At 37.1% G+C, this 27434-nt stretch overlaps 1 protein-coding gene and 1 long non-coding RNA gene across 9 annotated transcripts in view; one reads left to right on the forward strand and one right to left on the reverse strand.

The window, feature by feature from the left end:
* Window positions 1-2818: 2818 nt before the first annotated feature.
* LOC131785271 (uncharacterized) lies at window positions 2819-9479 on the reverse strand. 3 transcript variants are annotated; one of them, XR_009340285.2, is made up of 4 exons: window positions 8860-9479; window positions 4899-5175; window positions 3359-4308; window positions 2819-2931 (listed from the first exon to the last, which is right to left on the reverse strand). It is a non-coding gene; the product is annotated as an uncharacterized lncRNA (long non-coding RNA). The 3 variants fall into 3 exon arrangements; XR_009340284.2 differs by having other exon boundaries at window positions 2825-3113; XR_009340283.2 differs by having other exon boundaries at window positions 2825-3116.
* The window catches only part of LOC131785269 (insulin gene enhancer protein ISL-1), a 40207-nt gene continuing 17471 nt past the window's right edge, over window positions 4699-27434 (forward strand). The window contains exons 1-3 of one of the 6 annotated variants that reach the window (XM_059102123.2): window positions 4699-4918; window positions 19241-19306; window positions 24788-24920. In XM_059102123.2, coding sequence (XP_058958106.1) covers window positions 24875-24920 — 46 coding nt within the window. In that variant the 5' untranslated portion in view covers window positions 4699-4918; window positions 19241-19306; window positions 24788-24874. Of the gene's footprint in view, window positions 4919-15152; window positions 15240-19240; window positions 19307-22552; window positions 22878-24537; window positions 24557-24787; window positions 24921-27434 lie in introns of those variants that run through there. The other 5 variants (XM_059102125.2, XM_059102124.2, XM_059102126.2 and 2 more) reach the window with 5 other exon arrangements.

Genomic DNA, 27434 nt, shown 5'->3' on the forward strand with positions numbered 1-27434 from the left:
GGTAACGCCATTGAGAGATACCGTCCTGTGCTACCGGTGATCAGAGCCTATCAGAGTTATATCAACGCGATTTTGGTTCCACTGATACAGTTCAATTTATACCCTGTGGGAAGTGGGAGGGACTTGGAAAGCGGTGGCGAGGGGTTAGAGAGGGTTCTTCCGTCATGCGAATGAAATCAATTATTAGCACGGATTTTGTCTATAGCCCAAATGAGAATTTTAGAGAGTAACTTTGGAGAGAAGGTGTTAAGTAAGAAAAAAATCGCATTCCCTCAGGCTGAAAAAAAGGAGTGCATACCAGTGCCTGGTGGTATCTCGGTCTTAAATATTTAGGACCAGAGTAAAATCTCAATTTATATTGATGAATGCCAAAAGAAAATATTTTAAAATGAAAAATAGATCAACAGTTCTGTGTAAAAGCGTTCTTTTCATTATCAAGTTGAAATTCAAATGTTTTCGTTTGGTAAAGACATTTGAATGAAGTTGGTTAGTGTACCGTTGAGAATGCTCGATTGCACAAACCTTCGGAAATAACAAGGCTTTGTACTGAACTTGGTGACTAAGATTGTGTATTTTAAATCAGTATTCGTCAAAAGAGACAAATGGTTATGCATTTCTTTGTTTCAAATTTCTTTTATCACATTTGTATTCTTTTGTAATAACAAGTGTACGAATTTGTCAAATCCTCGCTCTTCCAAATCTTTATGATTTATTAGTGAGAACTGAAAAATACGAAATTTAAATTTGATTTACAATAGAACCTTCCTCTCAATGGAAATTTCAAGCTCCAATAAATAGTTGGCATGGTACGGAAGTTTACACCATCACGTTAACGGGAAGAGCCTCTGTCATGGCCTTGTAGCAATCTCGTTTTCATTTAGCTCTTTCAAAGAAAGATTTCCTATTCATTGTTCTTACGAGCAGAGAGGCATTTCTTCTATCTACATCATGTAAAGTGAATTATTTATTTCTTCTTTTCAATGAGCTTGTAAGACAATTAACTACTACTGCTAACTAAAGGTCGCCCACTTTACGGCAAACTTCCACGGCAACAAATTCGTGGCTAGTTTTACAACTGGCTTGTTGCGTGGGGTGGTGGCGGCTTTCGATGCCTTTAATATTTATACCGATCAATCTTTCCTGAACTGACAAAATATCCTTCTCAATGAACAAGTTCTAAATATAATACATAATTGTAATCACCTTAAAGAATCACTGAATATTGTGGATTTAAGAATGACCCTCTTTCTTCTCCGAGGTCATTATGAAAAGTCCACCCAACAAGACAGTTGTTCACAGCTGTTAGCTGTTGGGGCGTTTATCGTGGAACAGCTTAGTAGTTCACTCATTAGGGATTGCCAAAAATCACGCAAACCTGATAGCCGCATCGTTTTGCAGCTACACCTACCAGCCCTGAACATGGAAAGCATAACAAATACTCTATAACCACCGAAGTTACGATTAAGGCTCCGAATGGCACCGAGCTATCATTGAAAATAATCCATAAAAGAGGCTGCATTTGCATTAAAATAGGTTTTTGTATTTACCAAGACTAAAATAGTCCTCCCTGATTTTGTCACACTTGCGAATTGACTCGTAGCATGTGAAACTCTGTAAGATAGTGAAACTGAGTGGTATCACAAGCAGATATTATTTGAAGAAGATATATTCACACAAGCAAAAATCAAAAGAAAGAAAAAAGGCAGTGCATTTCAGTCAGTTGAGACGATATGTTAAAACAAACACTCACATTTACTTCACGTACGAAGGCTTTGCATCCAATTTTCAGTTTCGTGGTAAACTGAAAATGTCTCATATTGATAATCTGTACATTTGAAGCGTAATATTTCTTTTCCATGCGTGCTTAGAAACGCTCTCACCGAACTATGATGTTGCGCTAACGAGGAAAGGCATTGTTTTGTTATTTTGCTGAGTGGTTTGGGAGGAAATTCTAACCGACTTCTGGTCGCCTACTCACCAAGTTTGTTTATTCACATAAATTTCCTCACCAATCGTTTTTTTAAAACACGTGTTGCAAACACCTCTCTCTTCTTTAAGCTACATTACGAATGTCATTCTGTGATATTGTTGGGCTTAAGATCGCACCTTTTTCTTACTTGCTGTCGACAATCCACTTTGCTTATTTCAAGGGAACTGCCCTTTTTTTTTTATCCCTGAACCAAATTCACTCATCTGCGGCCAGTTGATTGCAAATGATCTCCCACATTTTCGCGAGTAAACAACGCTAGATATCTGCAAGACAGACGATTCGCTAATACCTCTGTGACTTACAGGAGAGGAAAGCTTTGTCATTTCAATTAAGTGATGGGAATTCTCACCAAACGAGAAACAAGAACTGTTCATTTTCAAATTGCTTTCTTGTAATTTCGCCTTTTTGTGTGGCTTTATGACGATGAAAAGGATTCTCACTCACAATGTAATTTTTTTTTTAATTTATCCGCATTAACGCATCATGTATGAATCCGAAACACAGAACCCTATAGAAAGAAAAAATTCATGTGAACCACTAAGACGCCATGGGTTGTGTAACTTAGATCTTTGTTGATCGTTTGTTTGCTTTCTCAATCGGTTTCTACGGATTAGCATGAATGGATCTGTTGAGCTCGTAATTTTGTTTAAATCGGCTTATGTTCCATGATAATCTTTTAGTTAAGCTTGTTGTCATTGCTCAGACAAATGACGAATAGTTTTTTAATATTTTTCTTAATCTCTTAGTTCAGTGGCGAAATTGTTCATTGTATGATGGATCACACCAGCTTGAGCATTATACTATAAGCCACCATTATATTCAATTGTTATCAGGTTATGTTTATTTTCGTGTTCTTTTACACTATATTCTTCAATAACACGTTCATCAGTGGTTAGTTTTCTGTTTCCATGCCAAGAGACAAAGTACTTTTTGGTGTCGTCCTAAAACGATGAATTGATTGCTCAGTTTTGCAAACAGCCTTTATTGAACGAAATTTTTTCTGTTCTTTCGTCGTTCACAATTGTGTTTTTGTTGTCATCGGTGTGGGCAAATGAGGTGGCTAATTACTATGGTACTTTCCAAGTTACTGGTCGGCTACATTTCAAACTCCTTTTGATACTCACTGCTAGAACACAACACATTAAATTATGTTGCAACTGCATTCAATTCACTCTAATAACACTATGTTTTATGTGTTTCCCATAACATACTTCAGACAGACAATACAAATTGTACCGCTGTGAACAAAATGGTAACACAGCGAACCGTGATATGTACTCAGTTGTCCCTTTTGAGGCCTACAATGACTATTCTGCGGCGTCTATGTATTATGTTTTGAAAGTGAAAATGTCCGATTAATAAACTTACCTTGTGCAAACGTCGAGATCTGTATGGCTAAGAGAAGGGAATTTCATTGGCCGGTCCGAAAGTCATTCTTGGTCAACACAAGATCGCTTCTTCTTTTTGTTTGTTTGTTTTCATAGCAAGGAATTACAGTGTGTACTTATTTCCACACTTGCTCACTTAGGATTTTGCAGGGGAAGAGAATAACAATGCCTTTACTGACACATTTATTAACGAAACGTAATACGCTTGTAGGAAGCCATTTAAGGCTGGGCCTGTAAAGTAAATCGGGAAGTTTATCTTTGCAGTTCAGAGCGTTTTATCAAAGGAACAACGAATTGATCTCTGTTGACATCAGCTGCAAAGTTCTCATTTATAGGACTACCTACAAAGTTGACAGCAATCTTGATCACTTTTTCACTAAGAATGTCTTCTGCTAAGAAAATCAGCGCAAATTTTACAGACATGATTAGGGAATAATTCACCACTGACTTCCTCATGCGATTGCAGCGAAATTAGCTCGCTAATTGTGCAAAATAATAATCTTTGAAAAGTGTAAATTCTGCTTTGTCCGCGTGAATGAGATATTTGTTCGCGACAAGACGCGTGCATTTTGTTTTCATAACAAAATTAAAGAGTAATCGAAAACGTGAAAGGAGCGTGTACCTCTAGTTGGCGGCGCGCTATTGTTTTAGTGTTTTCGGACAAAAGGTACGCAACAAAAGACCGCGTGGTCTTTACACCTCGACTCTGTAAACTGTGTTTGCAGTTGACCGAGAATTTCCTGTTCACGGCTTCTTTTGGTAAACTTCAATCGTGTTTTCAACACACATGGTTCGATTTGTCGTTTTGAAAAAAATAACGTAAATCAGGTCCTTTAGCAACAGTCGACGCGTCTTGGACTTGTCGCGACCGTCTTTTTGCTTCACGGCAATCAGTTTCTTTGGCAGCCTTCTTGAAATTTCAAGTTGTCCCTTGTTGAAACATAAAAGAAAAATACACATCCCATAAGTTTTAAAGAGAAAGTTGACTTTTCTGTGTGACAGGAACTAACCAAATGTGTCTAGTCTCAATTGTTTGAGGAAGCAGTCTTTTGTTGCGCTTAAAAGTTTTAATGCTGCTTTTGCTTTGTCAGCTGCTAATTTGGCCAGCTATATTTACTTAGACATCTTGGAGCCATTTTAACCGCATTTTGAGAGCTACAAATGAACTTGGAGCACGAACTCTCTTTTGGCGTTTCGACTTCGTTTTGTTGAAACTGTGAGTCACAGCAGCTCGTCAAAAAAGCACCAAAAAAAGATAAAGCTTTAATATTCGGTTGCCTTTCCGACAAAACTTCTGCCTGAGACATTGAAAAGCTTTCTATCACTCGAATTTTTTTGAAGGGTTTCGTAATGAGCCAAATATGGCACATGTCATGGTAATATTTAAATCAGATACTTATCTTACCGGCGCGATTTTCCCATTTTCTTTACAGAAGCACGAACTCTAAAGGAGGCAATTCACGTTTTCTGCAAAGTGCGTTTAGGACTACGAACCATCACAGAGACAATTTATCACCCACCTTTACCATAACAGCTCAAGGTAGGAGACATTCTTTCTGAGAGAGTTCCTCTTTTTCTACTTCTTCCATGGCAGTTATCCAAAGCTCTTTGTGTGTCTTTGTGAGACTCTTGAATCTCGAGAGTTCTCTTCTGCACGTGGAAAAAGGCTTTCCCTTACTAAGTCTATTGGTCCACGTTTTAATGCAATATATCTTAGCCAATTAAGATTCCAATTCAGGAGTGCCGACATGAAAATAAAAACTGGTTTCTACCATGTCTTCACATCAAGTTCTTAGTCTGCAAGAGTAACATGAAACTTGATGGAAAACATGTTCCCTTGTTGAAACAACATTTGCTTTTATTGCTTCTTTCTGACCATCGTACGCGGCTTATTCAAGTACATTTATAAAAATTTCACACTAAGCTTTGAAATTTAAAATCGGAATCCTTTTGTCGCGCGCCTAATTATCAGTCCACATAGTTTTATTCCGTGTTGTGGCATTTGCTTTTCCTTAAGAGGCGATGGCTTTCCTGTGAATGATGTTAATTTGTATGTGTCTTCAAAGAATGCACCAAACAAATCGTGTCGAAGATGTCTATGCGTCGTAATTTTCGTGCGAGATATCCGTTCCCTTGTCTACTTTATCTTCCACTTGTTCTTTTCAACGTTGTTATTGTGGTCACTTACAATCTCGAATAGAAAATTATCTTTCGACGTTAAAGATTATTCATGGAATGAAATCATGCAATGTCTACAAAAAATAAAAATTAATTTTAGAAACTGTTCGATGTCGGCACGAGTCCGTGCTCACAGGGAGAGGTAACTATGCGTTTCTCTGAACAGGTAGCTGACATTTTTATTGTGCATGTAGACACTTTCGGGAACTTTTATGTCTTTCGTCGTTCTGTTTGACCCCTGCTTTGTCTAATTGGCTTAATCATTTTCGTATTCTTTGTTGTAGTTGTTGTTGTTTTTTTTTTCTTCAGTGAATTTCTGATAATTTTTGGCCACAGATCGACTTCTTAGTTTGGGCGGTTTTTCGGCGCTACTAACGCAGATTAGAAAAAACGACGTCGACTTTAACGCATCTTTCGGCACCTGTCGTAACGCTAGAAGAGAGAAAGATGACAGTTTTTCCTTCAACTCAAAACCAACTGTCTATTTTGTTGATATTCAAGACGGCAAAACTGGAAATTTTCTCTAGCGAAATCATGGATTTCACTTGCTGTTGTCTTTGAACTAATTCGGAATGTTTCTTTTTGATGTTGCCGTTTTCTTCTGCTTTTAAGATATTAAATGACCACACAGTTACTAAATATTTGTATGTCAATCGAATTGGATGGCCTGAGGTTATTATTAGCATTCAATGGCGCATCGGGGAAAAAGCGTTTGACATATTCACAAACCGCACGCCCGTTCCGTACGATCGGGTTTCGTTTACTTTACATAATTTCTTAGACAGGGCTAAAATCACGGAACAAACTGCTAAATAGGCTCGACTGCAGTTGTGATTGGACTTCAGTGCAACCGCTGTCCTTTCCTGGAGGACAAAGTGACCTTTTTTAACAGGAGAGGAGCGAGTTTTGAATTCGGGGCAAGTGAAAACACCGTGTTAGTATTTGTCAAGATGACCCGCACCTGCATGTATGAGCTAACAGTTGTTCAATTACTTTCGTACGGTGCTGTAGAAACGAAGCATGCCTTTCCGTATAGAAAGCCTTCCCACATAAGAACACTGGTCTTAATTAAGAAATAAACTTTATCTCAACAAGTGTGGAATTTTCGGAGAGAAATGTATTCTTAGTATGACAATTTTAGCGTGGTTCTAAAGCCAATCTTGAGAAGAAAAATTTCCTTTTAGTGCCTTTTTTAGAAACTATCCCTTTCTTGTCAACATACTTCCTCCTTCAGGAAAAAAATTTAATCCGCCAGCAATACCTTAGTTACGCTTGAGTCGTTGTTTCTACACCACGATACTATCATTTTGCTAAACGGATATTTCTGATGGCCATGACACTTCTCCACAATTCTAACAAGAAAAGACCCCATGTATTTTTATGTATCACGTCAAAAAGGATCTCTCTGGATCTGTGTTGAATCTTAAAACATAATTCAAGCTAGATTCACTCGACACGTTTTAAAAACAACCTTCTCTCTAGTTGACTAATTACGTTTCTTGGCGCGTTGTTGACAACTTACGATTCTCTGAGACCTATCTCCTCTGCGACGGTGTTCGTTGAGTGCCGTTTGATATTCCAATTTTCGGCTCAACTTAACACATATGATGAGGTATAGGCTGACAGATCATGATAGAAAAGAGAAATTGGTATTTATCTTTTCAAAGACGGCAATTTAAAGAAGATGTTCAAAAAGTAAAAGCCTTCATATCCCTAAAGTCGTTATGTTTTCAAATCGAATCGCGATGGAAGTCACACCTTTGTTGTCAGATTTGTTTGGGCTTTGCGTGGATAAGTTCTCTCTACAAATGACGCCATTTTTTTCTTTGTCCATTTGAATTCAATGTGTTTTAGATATTATACTTTCTATCTGTGTTATTAAAGGCGATTTCTTATAGCAATTTTGTGTTCATATGAACAACAATTGCTGTCTTCCTTTTATGTCTCACTTCGACCTGTCTTTATTGTTTTAACATACGAAGGACATTTTCATAAATATTAGATTGGAAATGGCTCTCAATGGCGTGTCTTCTTAAAACAAATTCCAAACCATTTTCTTGAGAGCATTTATTGGAGAATACTCTTTCAATTCAAAGCGAACTGTTCAACTGATTATTCAAATAGTATACTTAGGCCGAACATTTTCAGAGTACATCGCTTAATAACCTACAACTTATAAAGAATTTAGTGCATTTATAGAAAACGGCTCTAATGTGTTTTTTGCTCTTTGGTTTTGAGAACTGCGTTGATTATTTCAAGCTTTTTTGTTTCAAGATGGTGTTCTGGGCAGTGTCTATTGTGCCTTACACTCAAATGACTACCCCCACAACATCGACAAAATCAACTTGTCCGCCAGAAAAGACCATCAACAAAGTAGCCTCCCCTGACAGCTTTCGATTCCCAAACAGGTGGTCCATTTCAGCGCTCCTTTCACTGTCACCGTTTACTTTAAAAGAACACTACAGATCCTACTCATGTCAGTCCTGTGTATTTCTAGTTAATCTTGTATTCAGCTGGTAAATTAAATTTCCTTTATTTCTGACCTGTCGTTTTAATCACAACCATCAGTAGAGACAATTTCACATCGTTCAAACACGAAGGTTAAGAACCTGTCTTTTCATAATGTTTTTTTTTTATGTTCTTTCAATTTGTTTTTTTTCTTGCCCGGAACCGATTTCTTCTTATGCCCGTTCGTTGAAATTTTCTACTTGGCATATCCTCTGCCTTCGCAGATAAAATACGACGTTATATGTCTTCTTACCATCATTATAAATACGACATTTTTCGATTTAGTAACGATAAATTAAAACGTTGTAATTAAAACGAAATGAAGGCTACGGGGGCGAAAACTAAGTAGAAAACGAAGTCGGTCTCTTCACTAGGTATTTGTTCGTTGTAAGATGTTGTTGTTATTGGGAAGGCAACATACGTTATTTTGGCTCTTTCTGAATGAAGCAATGGCAGATTTCTTTAATTGTCTCAGGAAACGTCCTAATGGAATAAAACTGACTTTTTAGTTTGAAGAACATTTTAAAAATAATGAAAGTGTAGAAATAGATCTACAGATATACATACATGTGTAACGAGTTTTTTTTTTTTAGCGCGTCCGAGCAACGAATTTCATGAGCCTCCCGTTTCGTTTTAAGCTCCATCCAGAAGGATGCAAAAAGGTACCGACTAAAATCGTCTGGAGACTCCTAAAACAGCTAATGATAAAAGCAACTAATACCTTAAACGAAACACCTCGACGTTTATAAAACAATGAGTAGTATTTCGGAAGTAAGATTGAAGCATTATACTCACGTCGACAATTCCTTTGCTGCATATTTGAGAGCGCAAACGAACGTAGCCCAGTACGAATTCGAGAGAAGGGGCTGGCGTTTCCCCACAGATCGAGAACCGTCAAATAACTGCACCATACTATCTCTTCTTTCTGTGTATGCTTTGGTCTTTTCAGGGAAAGAAAGAGCTACACCAGTAAGTTCTGATCCGTAGAAGTTACCCTGGATATTATTCCGTTCTTCTTCCTCATTCAGTTTTGTGTGCCAAACTGGATTTAAAATCTCCGAAAAGTTTTCCGCAAATATGAGAATTTTTCAGCTAAGTTTATGTAGTCAAATATGTTTGTGGTATTGTGCTGTCCGATTTTGTTGAGGACGCAATTTTTCCGGCGACTGCTCTTGTTAGAGGGGTGAGGAAAATTTTTCGTTGACAAATACGTGCGTTAGATTTTTATCGCTTCTTACTTGTACACATTTTAGAGCGAAGACGCATTTAAGAACTGCGGTTTCTCTTCTTCAGGATTCAATTTCAGGGAGACTCAGACGCAGCAGAGATTTTATCGAACGTAGGGAAACTTCTTTTGGTCATTTTCGTGACTCCTTATGACTCTCACCAGTTTTAAGATTAGTATTCAAAATGATTGTTCCGTTCACTCGCTGGTTCCTAATTTTATAGTGCTTCCTAGTTTTACTAGCACTACACTGACAAATAGCTTCCATTTAATAGATTTTGACAGTTAGAATCCAAAGCAGCCAAAAAAAAAGAAAAATCTGGCCGACAAATCTGTCATTCAGTGAAACAAGAATCGAGCAAAAGACTCTTCTAATCGGCTTCCTGCTGTTGTGAACTGGTGGTCTATTCATCAGTTTAAACTTCCTTCCCTACGTAATTTTTAGTTCTTTTCTTCGTTTATTTTTTAATCCAATCTAGTTTTTACACTCTTCCAAAGGTGGAAGTCATTCGCATTATAAAAATTAAGCAGTGGACTTTTTCAATTTCCGATCTTCGATCTCTTTAGACCAATGACTTTGTTACATTTTGAAGTTTTAAGGTTCTCATCCTTAATTTTGAAAAAGTAACAGCTAAATCATCATGGGACATTATATAATTAGTTTTACTATTTCTATATCTGTTGTTTCTGTATTCGCATCACAAAGAAACAGAGAAAAAAAAATATTTCGAACAGGGGAAAATGGTGACAGTTCTTTCATTAATTCCTCACGTTCTTAGCTAACATCCATTTAAGATTTGGAAGCATGAACATATTAAACTCGTTTTTCGAAGTAGCTAACTCTCTCAGCCTTTAATTTCTTTTGACGTTCAAGAAGTTCATACTTAGAAAAAGGAGCCATCTGATATTTTCCCTTCGAAAATCATTCTAAAATAAAGATTGCATTACCGGTGGATAACCCGCGGTATTTACTTTGCTTCAAGCTCGTATCAATCACTTCGGCTTGTTTCTGATTTCCTTGATCTCAATACAAGCGGCAACGAAAACTAGAGTTGAGTATTAAGGTACAGTGTGTAATTGTTACTGCAACGGAATCGTCTTAAAAGCCGGCCTTGATTTCGTGGGTAGCTACTGTGATTTGCCAACTGAAAAGATATGAGCGACAGCTTTCCTTTGATTTTATAGCTATTTTATTCTACCCTACTGGTTTCAGATTCATTACATAGCATTTAAGAGTTTTATCGAAACAAACTGCCATTGCTTCAGATTTGAATAAAAACGCTATCTTCTCACCGACCAATGTGAATTTAACCACGCGTTTTCGAGCAAACAATCTATTTCTCTGTCTCTCTATCGAGTTCTATTATCAGTTTTCGAAAGAGTTCTGTTCACTCGTTGACTCTTCCTTGAATAACATATGGTCAAACACAGTCGTTTGGAGATTTTCCACTTTCAAAAGGCTCTTTCGCTGCACCTAAGTAAATGTTTGCGTGGAAAATGATTTCTTTTCATGGCCAGTTGTTTGGATGGTTGAATCCCCTTTTGTATTTCATTGGTGCCACCTTCCTGATACCTGCACCCAGTGAGAGAATTGTGCCTATTCCATCCCAGAAAGAGAAGACAAATTAGCCACCTTCAGACAAATATATTATGCTCTTTGTTACGAGATATCAATGGCTGAAATCAAAGAGATCAGAGATATAGTCCCTTTGTAACCAAAAATCATTCTCGTCCGGAAGGATAAGCGCAAGAGTTCCTTAAGATCGAGGGGAAAAATTCGCTGCTTTTCAATTTTGTCGAACTTGCACCATTACGTGACTCTCAACTATCACATCCAAGATTTGAATTTTGAAATTTGGAGGGATCTGGAGAAAAACTTTAAAGTAATTTCGAGGCTTCCGTAACCATCGACAGAATTCCTCTATCCTCAGAGAGTAGTGGCCGTTGAACTTAATTCACAGGTAAGCGATAAATTGGAAAAACTGTTGTTTCAGCGAGGAACAAACGTGACGATATTTTTCTATTTTTCCTGATTTATCGTCCTTCATAATCGACACATCCACTTGCTCATTGTGCGAGTGATTGATCATAAAATTCGCTGTTTGCTGACTGAAACAGCAGGACTCAAGACTCTCTTTGATTCACATCGTGTGACTCATTTCTGTTGTGTCTTTTTGCTATTTCACGCCCTTACACCCATTTAATTTTGTTAAAAATTAAAAGGTTACTTATTCTTCATTGAAAATAGCGAGGACCTGACGGTGCTATCCATTTTTCCATTGGCAAACAAACAAAAATTCTTGAACTTACAATTCTTATCTTTGTCATGTACTTGAGAAAGGACATTTTAATTTCAAATTCATTTTCGTACGTGACTGTTTTATTTCCATTATTACGATGAATAAAGGCAAATTCCATTGAAAGTTTAACAAAAGGAGAATATTTCTTTCAATTCAAAGTGAAACTGAATTTTTTTTCTCTGGTGTTCCTCGTGGAGTGCCTTTTCTCGAAAGTTCACGAGCACAAGGTACATTTGAATTTTCGACTTAAGGAACAACCTTCTGGCCAAGCTCATTCATTTGTTTTGTTTTCATTATTTTTTTTCTTTCGTAAGACGATTTCCAGATTTTGATCGTGTTGCTTGCGAAAAGTTCCCAAGGAAATAGAGATTTCTTGTCGATTAAAGGCTCGACACTTATTACTGATATAGCGTAAAATTTTGTTTGCTTATCCTACAGCGGAGGCAATTTTAGTGACCGCTAAGTAATTTTTTGTCAGTGTACTATTTGTTTTATCTTTTCAAACGGAGGTCATGAAAAACAGCATCGAACGATCGTGGCAGTTGTCATTTCCGTGACATTTCGGAAAAATTATAAATTATACAGAACTTTAAGAAAAAAGGGGGCATCCCTCAGGTTCACAAAGGCAAAAGCAATAGGCTTCTGAGCACGCATACCCCACATAAATGAATTGGTTCTTTCGAGATTTTGTGAGAAAGTAATTACAAGAGGAAATATGAAATCTCTTGCAATTAGAGAAAATGTTGCCGAGCCGATCTTGCCCGTAACCAGAGGAAGAAAAACCTCGATCATATCATACAGAAGTTTTTTTTTTGTTCTTGAGACTTGTATTTTCGCTGCCAATGATGTAAAGTAAACTGAAAAAAAAAGAAATATACGAATGTTAATTAATCTATTCTTACACCTACTCGTTGGCAAACAAGAATAGAACGGCTGAAAGAGCCACAAACGTAGCCGTGCAAAGTCATTTTTCAATCATCGTTATTTTATACTCCAACGCTTTGGTTTTTTCGCGTTTAATTATTGATCGTTTTCGATCACGTTTCAAGAAAGCTTTTAAATTTATCGGTTCAGCGGTATATCTGTAAAATTGTGTCTCCCGCCTCAGACAGCTTTTAATAACAAATGTACCTGAAAAGAGGAAGAGCTAACAAAACAAGAACTTCTTAAAGTTCCCAGCAGTTATTCTCCGAGGGGTTCGTTTGCTTAAATAGGTACGTGAGGTTCTCTCTTTTCATACATTAAAAAAAAATAAAAAATAAAAAAAAATAAAAAAAAAGAACTGCTTACAAAGATGATCTTCCGGTCTCGATATCTGTATCGTTGTGCAGATGGGTTTTTGCTGCCATTGGCGACTTTCTTTTGTGATTTGATGTAAGACGTATTGTTAAGGCGCGGATGTAATTCTGCAGTTTCCACATATCGTGAAAATATCCAAATGGCAGAAACAGTTAGCTTTACAAAAGACAGCCACCCGCATTGTATGTACATAGAGGTGGAATATTCATTTGTCAGAGCTTGAGATTTTCCCAAGTTCCCGAACTGAACATCATAAGATCAATTCATACTCATTTTTTTCCTTTCATTTTATCTTTGATTCTTTTTCTGCAATTAAACTATGAATCTAAGCTAAGACCAAACTGTGTGTAGGTACATCGAACATATGTTTCCCATTATAAAAATGTAATAAACTCTTAATGTACCATAGTACATAAAAAACTTGCGACTAATTTCTATGCCATTTGTTATGACATACAAACTTACATGTATGCTTATCTTTCCTTAATGCAGCTTTCGTCTGGTTTCTGGCAACATCATTTAATATTTTCAAAGCACCGGTTGTGAGTTTCCTCCATTCTGTTTTTACCTTTCATCTCGCGCTGTGGTGCGCGTAGCCAGCTCATACAAACTTTTACTTAGCGCTGAGCTTTTGATAATTATTAACCTATGAAAGCTGAAAGCGCATTCCGCCAAAAAAAAAAGGTAAAATAGTTCTTGTAAAATTAGAGGCGTGCAACGAATGCAACGAAATGTTATTCAGATTTGGTTACATTTTTAAGGAGAGAAAGAGATACGTTAAATTAAGGAATGAAACGACCAAAAATAAAATTTATTTTGAAAAGAATAGGTTTACCATACTTGTAATTTCTCTTTTCTTTTATTTTGGCATGTACGCTTTTAAGTTAAGAGCCCCTGAATTTCATCTTCGTTAAATGCAAACATCTGGGGCACTAAAGAGCTCCCCAGAGTCGAGTGCTATTCCTCGTCCTTAATGCGAACTAAAAGGCATCAAGTATATTCTGGATGCCATGTAAAATATACATCCTCGGAGTTTAGTTTGTATTCTTTACAGGTTGTAGATTTAACCTGCTGTGTTACTATAACAGACGTCGCGAATCAAACGACCCGTGTTCAAGTATCTTGCCGTGTCGGTCAAGGCTCACTGAGTTTTTTGGAATGCGCAAGTAACAAACTTAAAACGCAGCTGCTCCGAGTTTAAAAGAAATGAAATATCATCTTTACGCTCCTGGCGAGCGAGAATATTTGTTTTCTGTTTGTAACAAGAAGAGGTCTGTTTTGACTTTATTCTTCGTGAGTAAAAGGCTATTTTGTTTGTGGAAACAAAGGAGAAAATTTGCTTTATTGAGAGAGTTCTGCTCTCGCGACTTGAAAAGAATAGCAACACCAGTATAAATCTTTTATTTACTTTTCTTTTTCATTCAAGGCTCCGATTCGAGTTTTATTCTTCCGTTGCTTTCCTTCATTCGGTGCAAAAGGCTGTTTTCCTACCCTATCTTGGCTCTTCTGTCTCTATCTCTATTGAATTACAAACACACCCAAGTCTTCTTTCATTTTTATTCTCCTTATCGCTTAAGTTATTAAGCTCTGTTTCTTATCAGGAAAAAGAAAATTAAAGCGGCAAGAAATTGTCCACTTGAGGACATGCTGTGTCCTCTATCGCCAGATATGACAGAGGGCATTTCCTACTAAAAGGGTATTTAACGGCCCGCCAACCAGAAGTGGCTGTCACTTATTGCACGGCCTTTTGAAGTTATTTACCCACTGAAAAGCATTAAAGGTCGGCACGTTTGAAATTTCACATCTGCGGATCACAACTGTGCTGTTGCCTGGCGTGTGTTTGTTCTCGATACTCAAACAATTTCACTTCAAAATAAACAAAGCATTCTGCTTTTTCCTGAAGTAACTGTTTTTAGCCGGGTTAGTGTATTGAAAAGCCGGGACTTTCCTTCCTGCTGTCTCAATTGGAGAGGGTGTTCAACCTGCGCGCTTATTTACTGACAGTTTACTCTTCGCCTATTGGCGTATCAGGACGTGCACGATCAACCAATCTTTGACATTCCCCCTTCGGTGGGCTTCCGAACCCATTTAAAAGTCCCCAAGTTGAGTAGCTGGTGACCACTCAAAAAACACTTCCTTATCGGATGTGTTTTTGTTTTTGTACATGTATCTGCCATTTAACGGCAATTTCGTTGTCTGAGCAGCTTTTAAGCGTTTTTCTCAACGTCGTTCGATTACCTGTGGTCAATAAGCCATTTATCGCGCCATCACTGTCAACAAGATTGGTTTCCAAACTGAAAGTTTATAGCAGTACGCCTTGTTCGATCGACTGGAAAAACATTAAGTATCAAGTAAGTGAGAAAGATTAATTAGGAGTGATGCTTCATCCAAAGAATTTTAATGTCCTCGTAATGAAAAATGGCTTAACTTACCAACTTTTATTACTTTAATATGGTTACCTTAGAATCTGTATGTAGGTGTGGAAAAATTTTTTAAACTTTTAACTAATTGTATCAGAACATTTCAGCTTAATACATACAATTTTTTCGTAGTGCATTTATTTTTTCAAAAGTTTCAAGTTTCTTGTGAATCCCAAGAATTGAAGACAACGATGGATGACCAATGCGCATTCTTAAGCTTCGTTCTTCCCCCTAGTCCTCGCATCTCAAAGTTTCTATCTGAGGCCGAGCTCGACAAGGCATTACATATCTTTGAAAAAACCGTTCTGTTTGTCTGGATTAAAACAATCCTCCATAAGCTATTTGTTGTAAATGCAAGTTTAAGATAAGAAGAGTATTTTTATAGAAAAAAACTTGCGAATGCTATAGGACTAATTCCGATGAAGCTCATTCTGATAATTTTGAGAGTTTTGAGATTGTTGTTTGTTTAATTGTTTAAGTTGATTTAATTCTTTCTCGCCTGATTTTGAAGAAAGCATTTCCCACCGGGTATCTTTTGAAAAGGCTTGACATTAGGACAGAAAAAAAAACATAATGCCCTTTGGAAAAAATGTACTCGTCATATCATTCCGTCAAGTTTGCCCCGAACATTTTGCCCCTTTAGTTGAAGTGAGATCAGTACTATGATCACTTAACTCAGAAGACATGGATAAGTTATTAAAATGGCTTATATTCTTAGGCTTAATCCTGATCTATTTGACTTTGTGTTTAAATGTGCTATGTTAAGAACTATTTTCTAAGACTTATTACTTTCTGCTGTAATCTTCTTGGCATTAGCATCCTTTGTTTCAAATTGTAAGCTAATGATATTGTCTTAAGGATGTTCTTTGTATTTCGTTCTTTGTGATTCGTGAATGTTCGCAGAACTCAGTAAAACCAAGGTCATTTGGGCTGTTCACGAGAAAAAGATATGATCCATACGAAAACTCCTTTTTCCTCTGATATGCTCTTGCAGCAAAAAAGAAAAAAAAAGGGAAAAAAAGAGTAAAAAACATTTGCAGAATTCATCAGTTGGGAAAGGGCGATCAAATTCGGGTGAAAGGAAAGGCAAGGCAAGGCAAATTCTGATTTTTTTTGTCTCATTTAAAAAGTTTTTTATAGCCTCCACGAAAAAGAGGTTAAAACATTTTTTCCAGATTCACGTAAATAATTCGAATTTCAATATATTTCCTCTGCTATTCGTGTATGCAATCTAAAACAAATGTTGTTGTAGAATAGTCACAGTCAAAAACACGATTCATGAATCATTGATATGGTACTAAATCTGAAATTCTCCTAATGGTTCCTATCTGTGAGAACTCGCGTTCTCTTCCATGAAATGGAATTGTAACCAGGTATGTTACCCTGGGTTGTTGGGCTACAAACTACATTCTGGAGCTGTTTATTTGGGCGAAGCAATATGAAATCGGGTTGAAGTATCCCAATATGACATTTGACGGACCAGTAAAATATTTAACGGAATTCGTCACCGCGGAAAGTCGGCGAGTGGACAGTCAATTTTTTTGGATAAAATTATGATATAGCATAGTTCAGAAAGTCACAATAAATGCCGCTTTCTTGATTACTTGAGTAAAATAAGATATTGCATAGGAAAAATGAGGCTTTGCCTGTTAGATCGCGAAAAAAACCGAGTTCAACTAATCAATAAAAGTCTGGACCAGTCAATATAATTTCTCATAAAAGTATGACTCGTAGCGAAAATCTCTTGTGCTACGCTAACCAGATCTTGGGTGTATCTCAAACGAACGATCTTCTAACTTTATTATCGACATTTTATCCTACCGTATGACAGATTTGGCCCAAAATTGGACAAGATTGTTGGTTTTGTATGTTTTGGTCGTATTGAATGATTTTTCAACTTCTGGAAATACACACAACGTTTTAGAAACAGTGTTAAAAAAAAGTGTCGCAGGTCGTTAAGAGTCAATGAACGCCAATAAATGAATTTCGAATGCATGGCGTAACTGTCTAACGAGTTCTCTGTGGCTCAGGGTGATGCTTCGGTACGCAAAATCCAAGGGTCTGTGATCTGAATCGTAGTAGTGCATTCTAATAATTTGTCACTTGGCCCCACTCCTTCCTCGTGTTATTAGTACAAAAGACTGAACCCTATCTACTCGATTCCTTTTGGGTGAGGCTCAATCGTTCCCTTTGGTACAACCGTTTATTTACCTTACAAGGCCAGCCACGTGGTATTCATTCATGTCCTACACTTTACATGACCTGTTCCAACAGCGCAACTGTCAAAACTTGGCAGACCTTTATTTAGCACCTGCTTCTAGCAAGACCTTTTGCACGTAAATTAAAGCAAATTAAATTTCTTCTTTGGAATCCCCTATTGAAGGTGAGAAATGTCGAAAAAACTTTTTTGAAACTGTTATTTTCCAGTCTGAAAATCTCCAACTTATTTTGCTTTTAAAAATTCCTTATTCCTACATACTCAAACCGCTTTTCGTGCACGGATAACAACTAATGTAGAACTTAAGTTCGTAACCTAGTTAAGTCTTTTCATTTTTAGACGTAAACAAGTTTTGATCTTCTTTCAATTTATCGTTTTACAAATTGGATACAGTCAAATGTCAGTTTCATTATCATTATTTTTTTTTCAAGCATTTATCGTCCAACATTAAAATTGAAAAGGTTTTCTATTTATCCAGGGTCATATAACACGGTCTAGACGTATCAGTACTAAAAATACATATTTTTATAAATTTTCCCTGCAGCCCTCAATTTAAACTACATCGAATAAGTTTTGGTTAGCATACGTTTAGTTTTGCTAAGATTTCAGTGAGGATTCCCACAAGATAAGGTTTTCAGTCGCTATAAGTGCAAATTGTGTGTGTAATTTTAAAAGTTAGTGCGGTTACGCTCCAGTTTTCTTTGCGCGAAACTCTCTCTTGCTTCCAACGCCAGAAAAACTAGGTTAGTGTCAGTTTTTCCAACTAAGTACAATATTATCTTATTGCCCCTCGACACATAAAAAGTCTTCTCTTTCATCATCATACAAAAGTTGGAATTTTTCTAGAAATGCTGCCAGAATGAGGCCTCGGTTGAAGAGGCGGTGGATTGATAAAGCCTGCAGAGAGCAGACTCGTAGTTATTTTCTAAGTAAGCGGTCTAAGAACATTTTTAAAGTGATACTCAAAGATGACTCGAAACTTCGAAGTTCTGAGAAGTGAATGATTTATTAAAGATAATTGGATAGTCCTCTTTCAACCCGTCGGGGTTTAATTCAACTGCTACTTTCTTGAACGAGGTATCACGTAATGACGCAATGTAGGGTATCGTTGGGTTGGAATAGAAAGTGCTCCGGTATTATACAATAATTTTTCTTTGACGTGTCTCTCTTACTCAGATATACTTCAGTGTTCGACGCACTCAACCGCTTTCCAATCTCTGTCGGAACTGAAAACATTATTGATTTTCTTTTGATTTCCATTATTTTTTTGTCATATGTCGTTGCTGTAGCTGCCTTAGTTAGCATACTAATATTTTAACGGTTCAACATGGCAAAACCCACCTCATTTCCCAGTTTTACATGCGCTTGGAATAAGTGTTTACCCCAGTTGCTTCATGGGCTTTTGACCAAAGTTAGAATTCTAGAAACTGGAATTAAAACAGCATCTATACTACCTTTCAGAGTCATTTACGTTGCTTTGCTTGAAAAGAAAGTTCGTCTTGAAACTGAATTACCTACCGTTTATTAGTTAAAAAAAGTACTTCAATTTACTTCCAACGCCTTGAAATTGTTATGGAACAAGGCAGACCCGAATGCAGAGAAACGGTCCATTTTTTCTTACAAGGTCCATTTTTGATTGATTAAACATGCAGTTTACATAGCATGATTTGAATGCTTCGTGGTAATTGTTCTTGTTATTTCGCTCACTCCACAGGTTGAATCTGCCTGAACCTCACAACATTTCAAAAAAATTGAAAGTGCACAGAGACTCCACTGAAAGGTAAATTTCTCTCTCGTGTTATTTTAATGTGTTCACCTCAGTGTGCGATGGCTTGAAGAAGCTTTTTCATTTGGGCTTGAGCTGTATGGCCAGAATTCTTTGTCATTCTGTGCAAGTTGTTGTCGTAATATTTCTTTAGTTTTATAAGCCTTTTTTTTCTTGTGATTTACCAGATAGATTCTTGCTAAAGTGATAAAGGCTTACGATCCGGGTACACACCGGCAACCTCCTAAGTACTCCATAGACGAAATTTCAAAATTCTTTCTCAACTTATAACGGTAGTTTGAAGTATTGTGAAAGAATTGAAACGTGCTTTAAAATACCTGCTTTTACTACCATGCACGTTGACAAGTAACTTCTTTACAATTCCTTTTCTTTAAAAATTCTCAATTCTCAATGAACTTTCGAAAGTCAAAGGAAAGGACTCGCTCCTTTGAGGCTTCTGACGATTGTGGTAGAATTTAGCTTGAGAGTCTTTTCACGTTTACTCTTTTGTGACGGATACAAAAAAAATAATCATAATAATCCTTTGCGTTTTCAGACTGAAAATTTAAAAATTGATCTAAAAACAACGTCAAACCTCGCACATACTGATAATCATCGAAATAGGATATCATTTATTATTCCATTTGGAGAAACTTGCTGTGTCTTCGCCATTTCTCTCCTCTTTGGAGTGAACTTTTGAGGATCACAATATTTTTTTTTTCTTAATGAAGAGGATATTTATCTTCTGGTGGTCCTAATCTTCTACTGAGAGTCGTCGGGTGGCCGTGTTGTTTGTTCGTTATGTCCTATCTCACTGTTAGCCAATTTTGATCAACCAGCTGTAAAATTATCTGTGACAACTCGTCCTAAAGTTGACAGTTTTCATTGTAAATTCGCTCTTCTAACTTTGTGTGCGTGAATGAAAAACCGCACAGCTAAGAACAAAGCGAAACTCGCGGAAAATATCCCAGTTTTTTCTCGCTAACTGATATATACTTATCATTTCAAAATTTTCACCTTGTCCTCCTAAAACTGAGTCAGGTTTTATTGTCATTGAAAAGACATGACTCGCAAGTTCTTAGTTAAGTGTTGGGAAGGCAAATGATTTGTTTGACGTTGATCACAAATACAATCTAAAGTTCACTGTCAAACATTTCATCTCTTTCTGACATTCAAATTTGATCAGCTTTTCAATTTCAATTTAAGACTTATTCAACCTTCCATTATCAGAAAAGGAATTTGTTTGTTTACCTCTTTTATTTTGATCTAGCGCGTGTATAAATAGATCTCATGTGTACAGCACCCTAAGAGTTTGAACAATATAGATTATTACTTACGAATAATAATATTCCAAAATATAAATTATATATCTTACAACTGCAATTCCGTAGTATCGGAAGGAAAGAATCAAGTGAAAAGCTACGAAAAATTTACCGTTCTGTTGAAGTTGTAAACTTTACATTTTTTCTCTCACGAGAATGTCTCAAGGCTTCAAGAAATTGCTTCGTAATGGTTTTACAGAGGTTCACTTGCATTAGCCCTGCGAGTTTAGACTCACTCAGTTGGGCGCGTTTTGCCACAATTACCACACGTCATTGATGCAGTCCGATAGAAATGTGCGACTTTTTTTTTTGATAAGATCTTATTGATGAGCATCAAACCAAAACAAAATCGCTTGCCAGTAGAATCGTAGCGCCATTCAAAATACTGTCACCTTCACTCTTTTTCCTTAATTCAACTTATAATATAATTCTCGTTAAAACTTCCGCACAATGGTTCTTTCTTTCCCTCAATTTACTACATCAGCGTTTTTTTTCCTTCTCCTTTTCACAGCTGATAAATACACCGTATTTTATGCAGTCCGCACCATTTCTTTTAGTTTTTTCCTTGCGCTAAACCAAGTTCGTCTTTCTTAAAGCGTAGAATCTTCCCTACAATTTCGATATAATAAGCGCGGGAAATGCGAAACGACGGAACTCAAAATTACTTTTTACCAACTATCGCGTTTCAGCGCTTGAAACAACATCATCCAAGTTTCTGCTACAGTTGGCAGATGTCCTTTAGATTTTCGCAACATTTTAAGCCTGTAAACAGATCTATTACCAGGTTTTGCATCAAGCTTACTCTCGTTTGCTCTCATCAAATTTAATGATATATGTTATCTTCTCAGAGGCTCAAAGCCAACTGTTCTGGAAAGCGGAGTAATTTTTGTCGTGTTAAGATAGAGAAAGAGAGAGCGTTTTCCTTCCCGTTTGCTTTCAGACTATGAATTATTCATCCTTTGGCGGTCGCTCGATCACTCCTTTAAAGGTGAAAAAATTACATTTCAAGGTTATTGAGCTCCTAAGTGGGTCGTAAATTTTGAAAGCTAAGTAAAGTTAACGACTTGAATGCATTTAACTTGAGCGAATTCTATTTTCCATTCAACTAACTTTTTTCCTTTTGTTGTAACAGGACTACACATATATTTATAATTTACCGTTTGCCTATTGAATAGCAAAAGTTTCTTGAGGACTGGCAACCTCTTCGTTAACGAAATATGATTTTTGTTCAACGCGATGGATTTTCTTTCGGTCGGTTTTTTCCGCTCCGCATTGATAACAATTAAGTGAAACTCATTTTACTTCGCTAGGTTAAACATTCCTTCTAATCGCTTGCACAGTTGAAGTCCTCTACCACATGCGGTGTTTATTTATTAAATTCTGGGGTAAACATCGGCGTGAGAGTAGCGTGAGTGTCTGGGTTTCTGCGGCGTGGTGAAGGCGGCGGTCCAATTCCAAGCGAATGTTTTTTTACTTTCTTTAAGTTAAGATCACAAAGTGTAAAACACGAGGAACGCTATTTACCGGTAATAAAACATTGTCATCACATGGCAAAAACCGGTTGCTTCTTTCCGTTTCTGGAATAGACCTAATATTGATGCCATAGAGACTTTTCGGTCGCCCTCAGGGGATCATAACGATTCTGATGTCCTTAGATACAAGCACAATCGTATTTTCCAGTGATTTCTCCTGTGAGAAATATCATCGGCACAAGCCAATATATAGCAAACAGATTAAAAGAGCCGGTCTATTTGGCGTGTGCGCGCGTTATGATTCAACCAAGGTGAAATGTGAGCTCTTTCTTTCGCGAGCAATAACAGGTGGTATTTCAGACAGAATAGTCACAGTAGTTCCCTATCATCTTTTTTATTCTTTAATGTATATAAGAGCAAGGAATCGCTTCTTGTAGGCGGAGCAAAACAACTGGTGGCGAAGTCCGATCTGAACGAATATAATGTCTTTCTTTGCATAGACCGACTTTGAAACAAAAAACCTTCGGTTGTTATTCACGCGGTTTTCAGTGAATGGTCCGGACAGTTTACTTTTTCCTCATAGCGTGAAATTTTTCGGTGGTGTTCTAATCTTCCGACTTCAAAATTCCGCGGGTAACTCTGGCAAAATAGATATTCAACTTTCGTGTTAATGAGTGTTCAGTGATGTTTGGCCGAATACGTCCTTGAGGCTCAAGTCTAATCACAATACGGCTCGAGGAGAGATCCCCTAAATTTGTGTGCCAAGCCATCAATTGAAAGAGAGACCAAACAGTGAGTATTCTTTAACACTGAAGTCGCACTTAGGGGTTGGAAGATATTATTTTTGTGTTTACCTTCTCGGGATAACTGTGAATTGTGTTTAAATCGGCCTTAGCGGTGTGACATCTTTTGTGTCAAAAACACCCTCTCGCTAATTTGCATGTGTTTGGTGAATGACCGTCATGTTTATAGATTGAATATAACACAAACAAGATATTATGAGGTGTGGAACATGTAGTTCGGATTTGGCCATAAAAGGAACATGCATAGTCAGAGTTCGCTTTTATTTTCAAAGATAATTTTCCATGTTTCCAGCCTTTTTAATTTAAGCGTTTACTTTTCTATTGTGTGCGAAGTTAAAAACGGGCGCTGCCATTTCGCATTGGATTAACGCAAGTTGGAGATTTGTAGAAATCGGTTTTTCATCTTTGTACGTGGCTTGGGTGGTAATTAATCCTTTCAAAAAATCAAAGCGAGTTCTTTGTTTGTCGTTCGATTTCTTGCCAGTAGCAAGCAATATTTATATGAAAGGTATATTGGTCAAGGGAAACAGCACAGTAAGGCAGAAACATTTCAACATCGAACATTTAAAATCAATTTTCACTTTTTGTAACTTCAAACCTTCTCAGGTTTTCTTAGCAGTTACGGCTCTTCGTCGCTCGCAAATCCTCCAATCCCACGACACGAAATAAGTAAAAATATCGACTAGGGAAAAAGCGACTTCATCAAATGCAAATAGATTAAGGGATAAAAGCTATTATTAAGCAAATTCGAGAGAAGATTATCCAAAAATATATACACGTCCATTATCAACTTAGTGTAATGAATTCGTGAATTGCGGCGTACCTCGTCCAAGTCAAGATTTAGGTGGGAACCAATAGCGAACGCGTGGAGAAAAACAGCTTTCTTTCTTGCAAGGATTTTGTAAATCTCTATCGCGCCATTAATTTCGGTTCCATTTGTCGCCCTCGTGTTAATTTGTAATTTACTTCATTTTGTTCGATGTATTTGTGATTTTGTTGTATTTGTAGAGTCTAACAACAAAGCGATATTTAATTTCTCTGTTAGTCAAATTGCATTGTGTCATCGTTGCTTTTCACTCGGAGAAAGCTTCTTGTTTCAAAAAACACGCCTCGACCACATTTCGATTTGGGTAGAACGCTCTTTTGAAATCAAACGTTGTCACTTTGGTAGGTTAGGGTGAGTCACGGAGAAATTAAACTTCCTTTTTCACTCTCGACCCATAACCCACTTCTAAATGTAATGTTTCAATCGTTTTTAACCGACAACTGTGACTGAGATGTTTCTGTGACTTAGTAGTGCAGTTATCTTCAGCCAACCTGTCGAGTGAGCGATTTTAAATCCTTTATGCAAGTTTGACAGATGTTTTTATGTTCTGACCCAACATCTGCATGCCTAAAGGCAGATATTGATAAAACAAGAAAAAAACTCAAATCACATTTGTGACGTTCACATTAAATTGTTTCATGACAATAACTTGCTAATGTATAACTGGGAAATCAGTCTTTCTGGGCTTAATTTTCTGCGGAATACTAATAGGGTTGTTTCTCTGCAATCGTCTTGCAAAGTGTGTGAGTTCTTATCCAGTTTACCTGTATTGTGCTTTTCATTTGTTTTCGAGATATATTTGGCTGTTCTTCTGTTGTATACAAAACAACACACCGTACTAGGTACATCAAAGGGAAATTACGATTCAAAATAATCAAGTTTAAAGGCAAACATTTCTAAGTTTTCTCGACATTTATTCGAAGTCCCTCCCTTTCAATAGCCTTCATACAAACTGCGCTTAAAGATAAGCACGTAGATTTTAAACTGGCTTTGGTGAGGCCTGTTCGCTCGAAACGTTGGCTTTGTAATATTGTGTTGTTTGGAATTTAATAACATCTTCTTTTCTCTCCTAGTTAGCTGGCACAGCGGGCGGTCTTTGGTTCAGTAAAAACCCCAGGCTTCTGCTTTAACTTCATTGATTTAAAATTTTGACGTGTTACATGAAGGGCCAGTTTGCATTGGACATGGAGACCATCAACACTAAAGGTACATTATGGTTTTATTTGTGTACATGCTTGGTTTGAAGTTTTTTTGTATCATGTTCAGTTGCTTGTTTTGTCGAGATATCGAAATATCAAGACCCTCTGCTTTGCAGAGTAACTCTTCTTCGTAAACTCTTTGATCATCAAACTCGAACAATTTCGGCCACGTCACAAACTTTTACCTGGGTTTGCGGCCAACCTCATTGTTGACAAAGCTTGAGTGAGCGATGTGCGAAGCACTGATTAAGAATTTGCCAAATTTCTAGCTCTACTTAAGTAAAGTACGACGAATTAAGGTGTTTGAACTAACAGTAGTTGCTGGTCGCGAAAGAGAACCAAGGAGGTTACCTGACTTTGCAAGTTACTCAAACTTTATTAATCGGAAAGTCACCGATTTCAGTGGTAGAGTGGTTTATCTTAGCCAAACTTCAAGCCTTTAAAACATCAACCCTCCTCTGGAAAGGGGAATTTATTGTGCCCTAATTGCTACAGTTCGGCTACATTTTTACTCCAGATTTTTACTTCTTTCTAGTAGATAAAGGCGACTTTTTAATCCAACAATTTAGAAAGTCTCTTAGATACCCCGTAACCGATTCTTCAGACCTACGATTATTTGGAAACTCTTTTTACTGTCTTCACTACGTTTGACGCTTACACATCAAAGAACATGCTTTTTGGATCATTACTGATGATTGAGATCCCTTTTCAAAAGTGCGCAACCCGCTCATATCTTCATCTTCTTCGTCGAAAACGACTTTCAAATTAAACGGAACGCCGAATGAATTTTGGTTCATTTATTTCTCCATCAAGATGCGGCGAGATACTCGTTACGAGTTTGGTTTTAATCTACTTCATGCAAATGAAAGCTGCCCTTCCTTTTTCCGCCCAAATTCTAAGCTCCGTTGTCCGGTTGTCATTTAGAAACGATGCAGATAGATATTGGTTTATTTCCCTCCATTTATCTCTGCCTTGTTGTCAGAGATCCACCCGCGTTAGTTAAATTTCGCACTTTGGTAGTTTTGCTTTCTGCTCCATGGGCTTTAAATGATACGCCATACAGCGGGATGAGGAGTTTTGAAAAGAACTGGGAAAGCTTGATGGTTTGGTCAAGTAAAAAAAAAACCAAACGCCTTAGTATATATATTTCTCTGATTTCTGATGGATAAATTCTTTACATTCTGGGTTTTGTAACCTCTCGTTCCTACACCCCTGAAAACCCCGTTAATTCATGGAGCGGAGGTTTATGTCAGTCTGATTTTTTTTTCTTGAAAGAAAAGAGATTACAATGCTTACGCTACTTATTTGAAACAGGAATTTAAGAAAAAAACTGTGCGGCGAGGAAATTACATAATTTTCTTGCCTTAGTTGTTTTCTGGAAAACAGATGGCGAGTTTGAATATTACTTCAATCGCAGCACATGGCTAAGACACTGCTTTATCCAGGGAGTCTTGTGAATCTTTTTGCTTTAGGTCGACCAATTTGTGGTTTGTAACAAGAGAGTATGGTTAATGTACTGTACAGCTTACGGCTAATGAATTTTTAATGCACCATTTTTAGCATTACTTACTTTCCAGCTGATTTAATCCGCCTATTGTCAAAGACGACCATTTTCTAGTAGAAAACAGAATACTTTCGAGGAAGGATTTTTTTTGCGCTGTTTTATGATCACAAAGCTAGTAACATTTCCGAATCGATTCCGTAGAAGCATACATGTCAACAAAAGTCTCTGTAAATGGAAAATTAAAAAAGCATAACGCTCGTGCCACGATTAATAGCTCCAGGCATACTTTTTAGTTTCTTTACACGGAATAACAATGACTTCAGTAAGACTGATAATGGCTGTTTTTAATAAACCCATCCCTCAGTATCCTGACATTATTTGAAATGATATTTGTTATGAAGTATTCAGGAAATTACATTGATTGAAACTGAAAAATACCAAACTAGGATAGTGTATTTTCTTCCTGGGTTCCGCTTAGTGAACGTGCCCAATTTAATTTGTCCTTCACATTTTGGCAGAAAGTCACGTTTGCGGAATTCAATATTGATTCAGTACGCTTTCGAAGCTCAAAAGTAATATAACATCCAGCCTTTGAGATCTATAGCTACAAATACAAATTCGCGTAAATCAGTTGCCATTGCATATTTTTTCACTCCAGGTAACTGACTCTTCTCGTTAAGGAGTTAGATTGTGCTGATTAACTGAATTTTTCCCTCTTTAGCTTTCCTTGTTTCTTCTAATAAATTTTCTTTTTGTTATATTGCGCTTCTCCCTAATTTCAAGCTTACTTCCGTTCCTAGTGCGCACTATTAACAAGTTTTCTAAAAATGTAGGTGATGCGTGGGGGAAAACTGTCATCGAGTCATTTACCCCGCTGTAGGTATCATCAATTCCTTACAAAAAGTATCAGTCTTTCCATTAGAAGCACGCAATTCTCCGTTTCTACAGGAGAGCTTGTAACAATCTGGAACTTTATTTATGACATGCAAGGACGTAGGTTTGAGTGCTATTCACGCG

The sequence above is a fragment of the Pocillopora verrucosa genome, chromosome 4 (assembly GCF_036669915.1).
Source record: "Pocillopora verrucosa isolate sample1 chromosome 4, ASM3666991v2, whole genome shotgun sequence".
NCBI classification, from domain to species: Eukaryota; Metazoa; Cnidaria; class Anthozoa; order Scleractinia; family Pocilloporidae; genus Pocillopora; species Pocillopora verrucosa.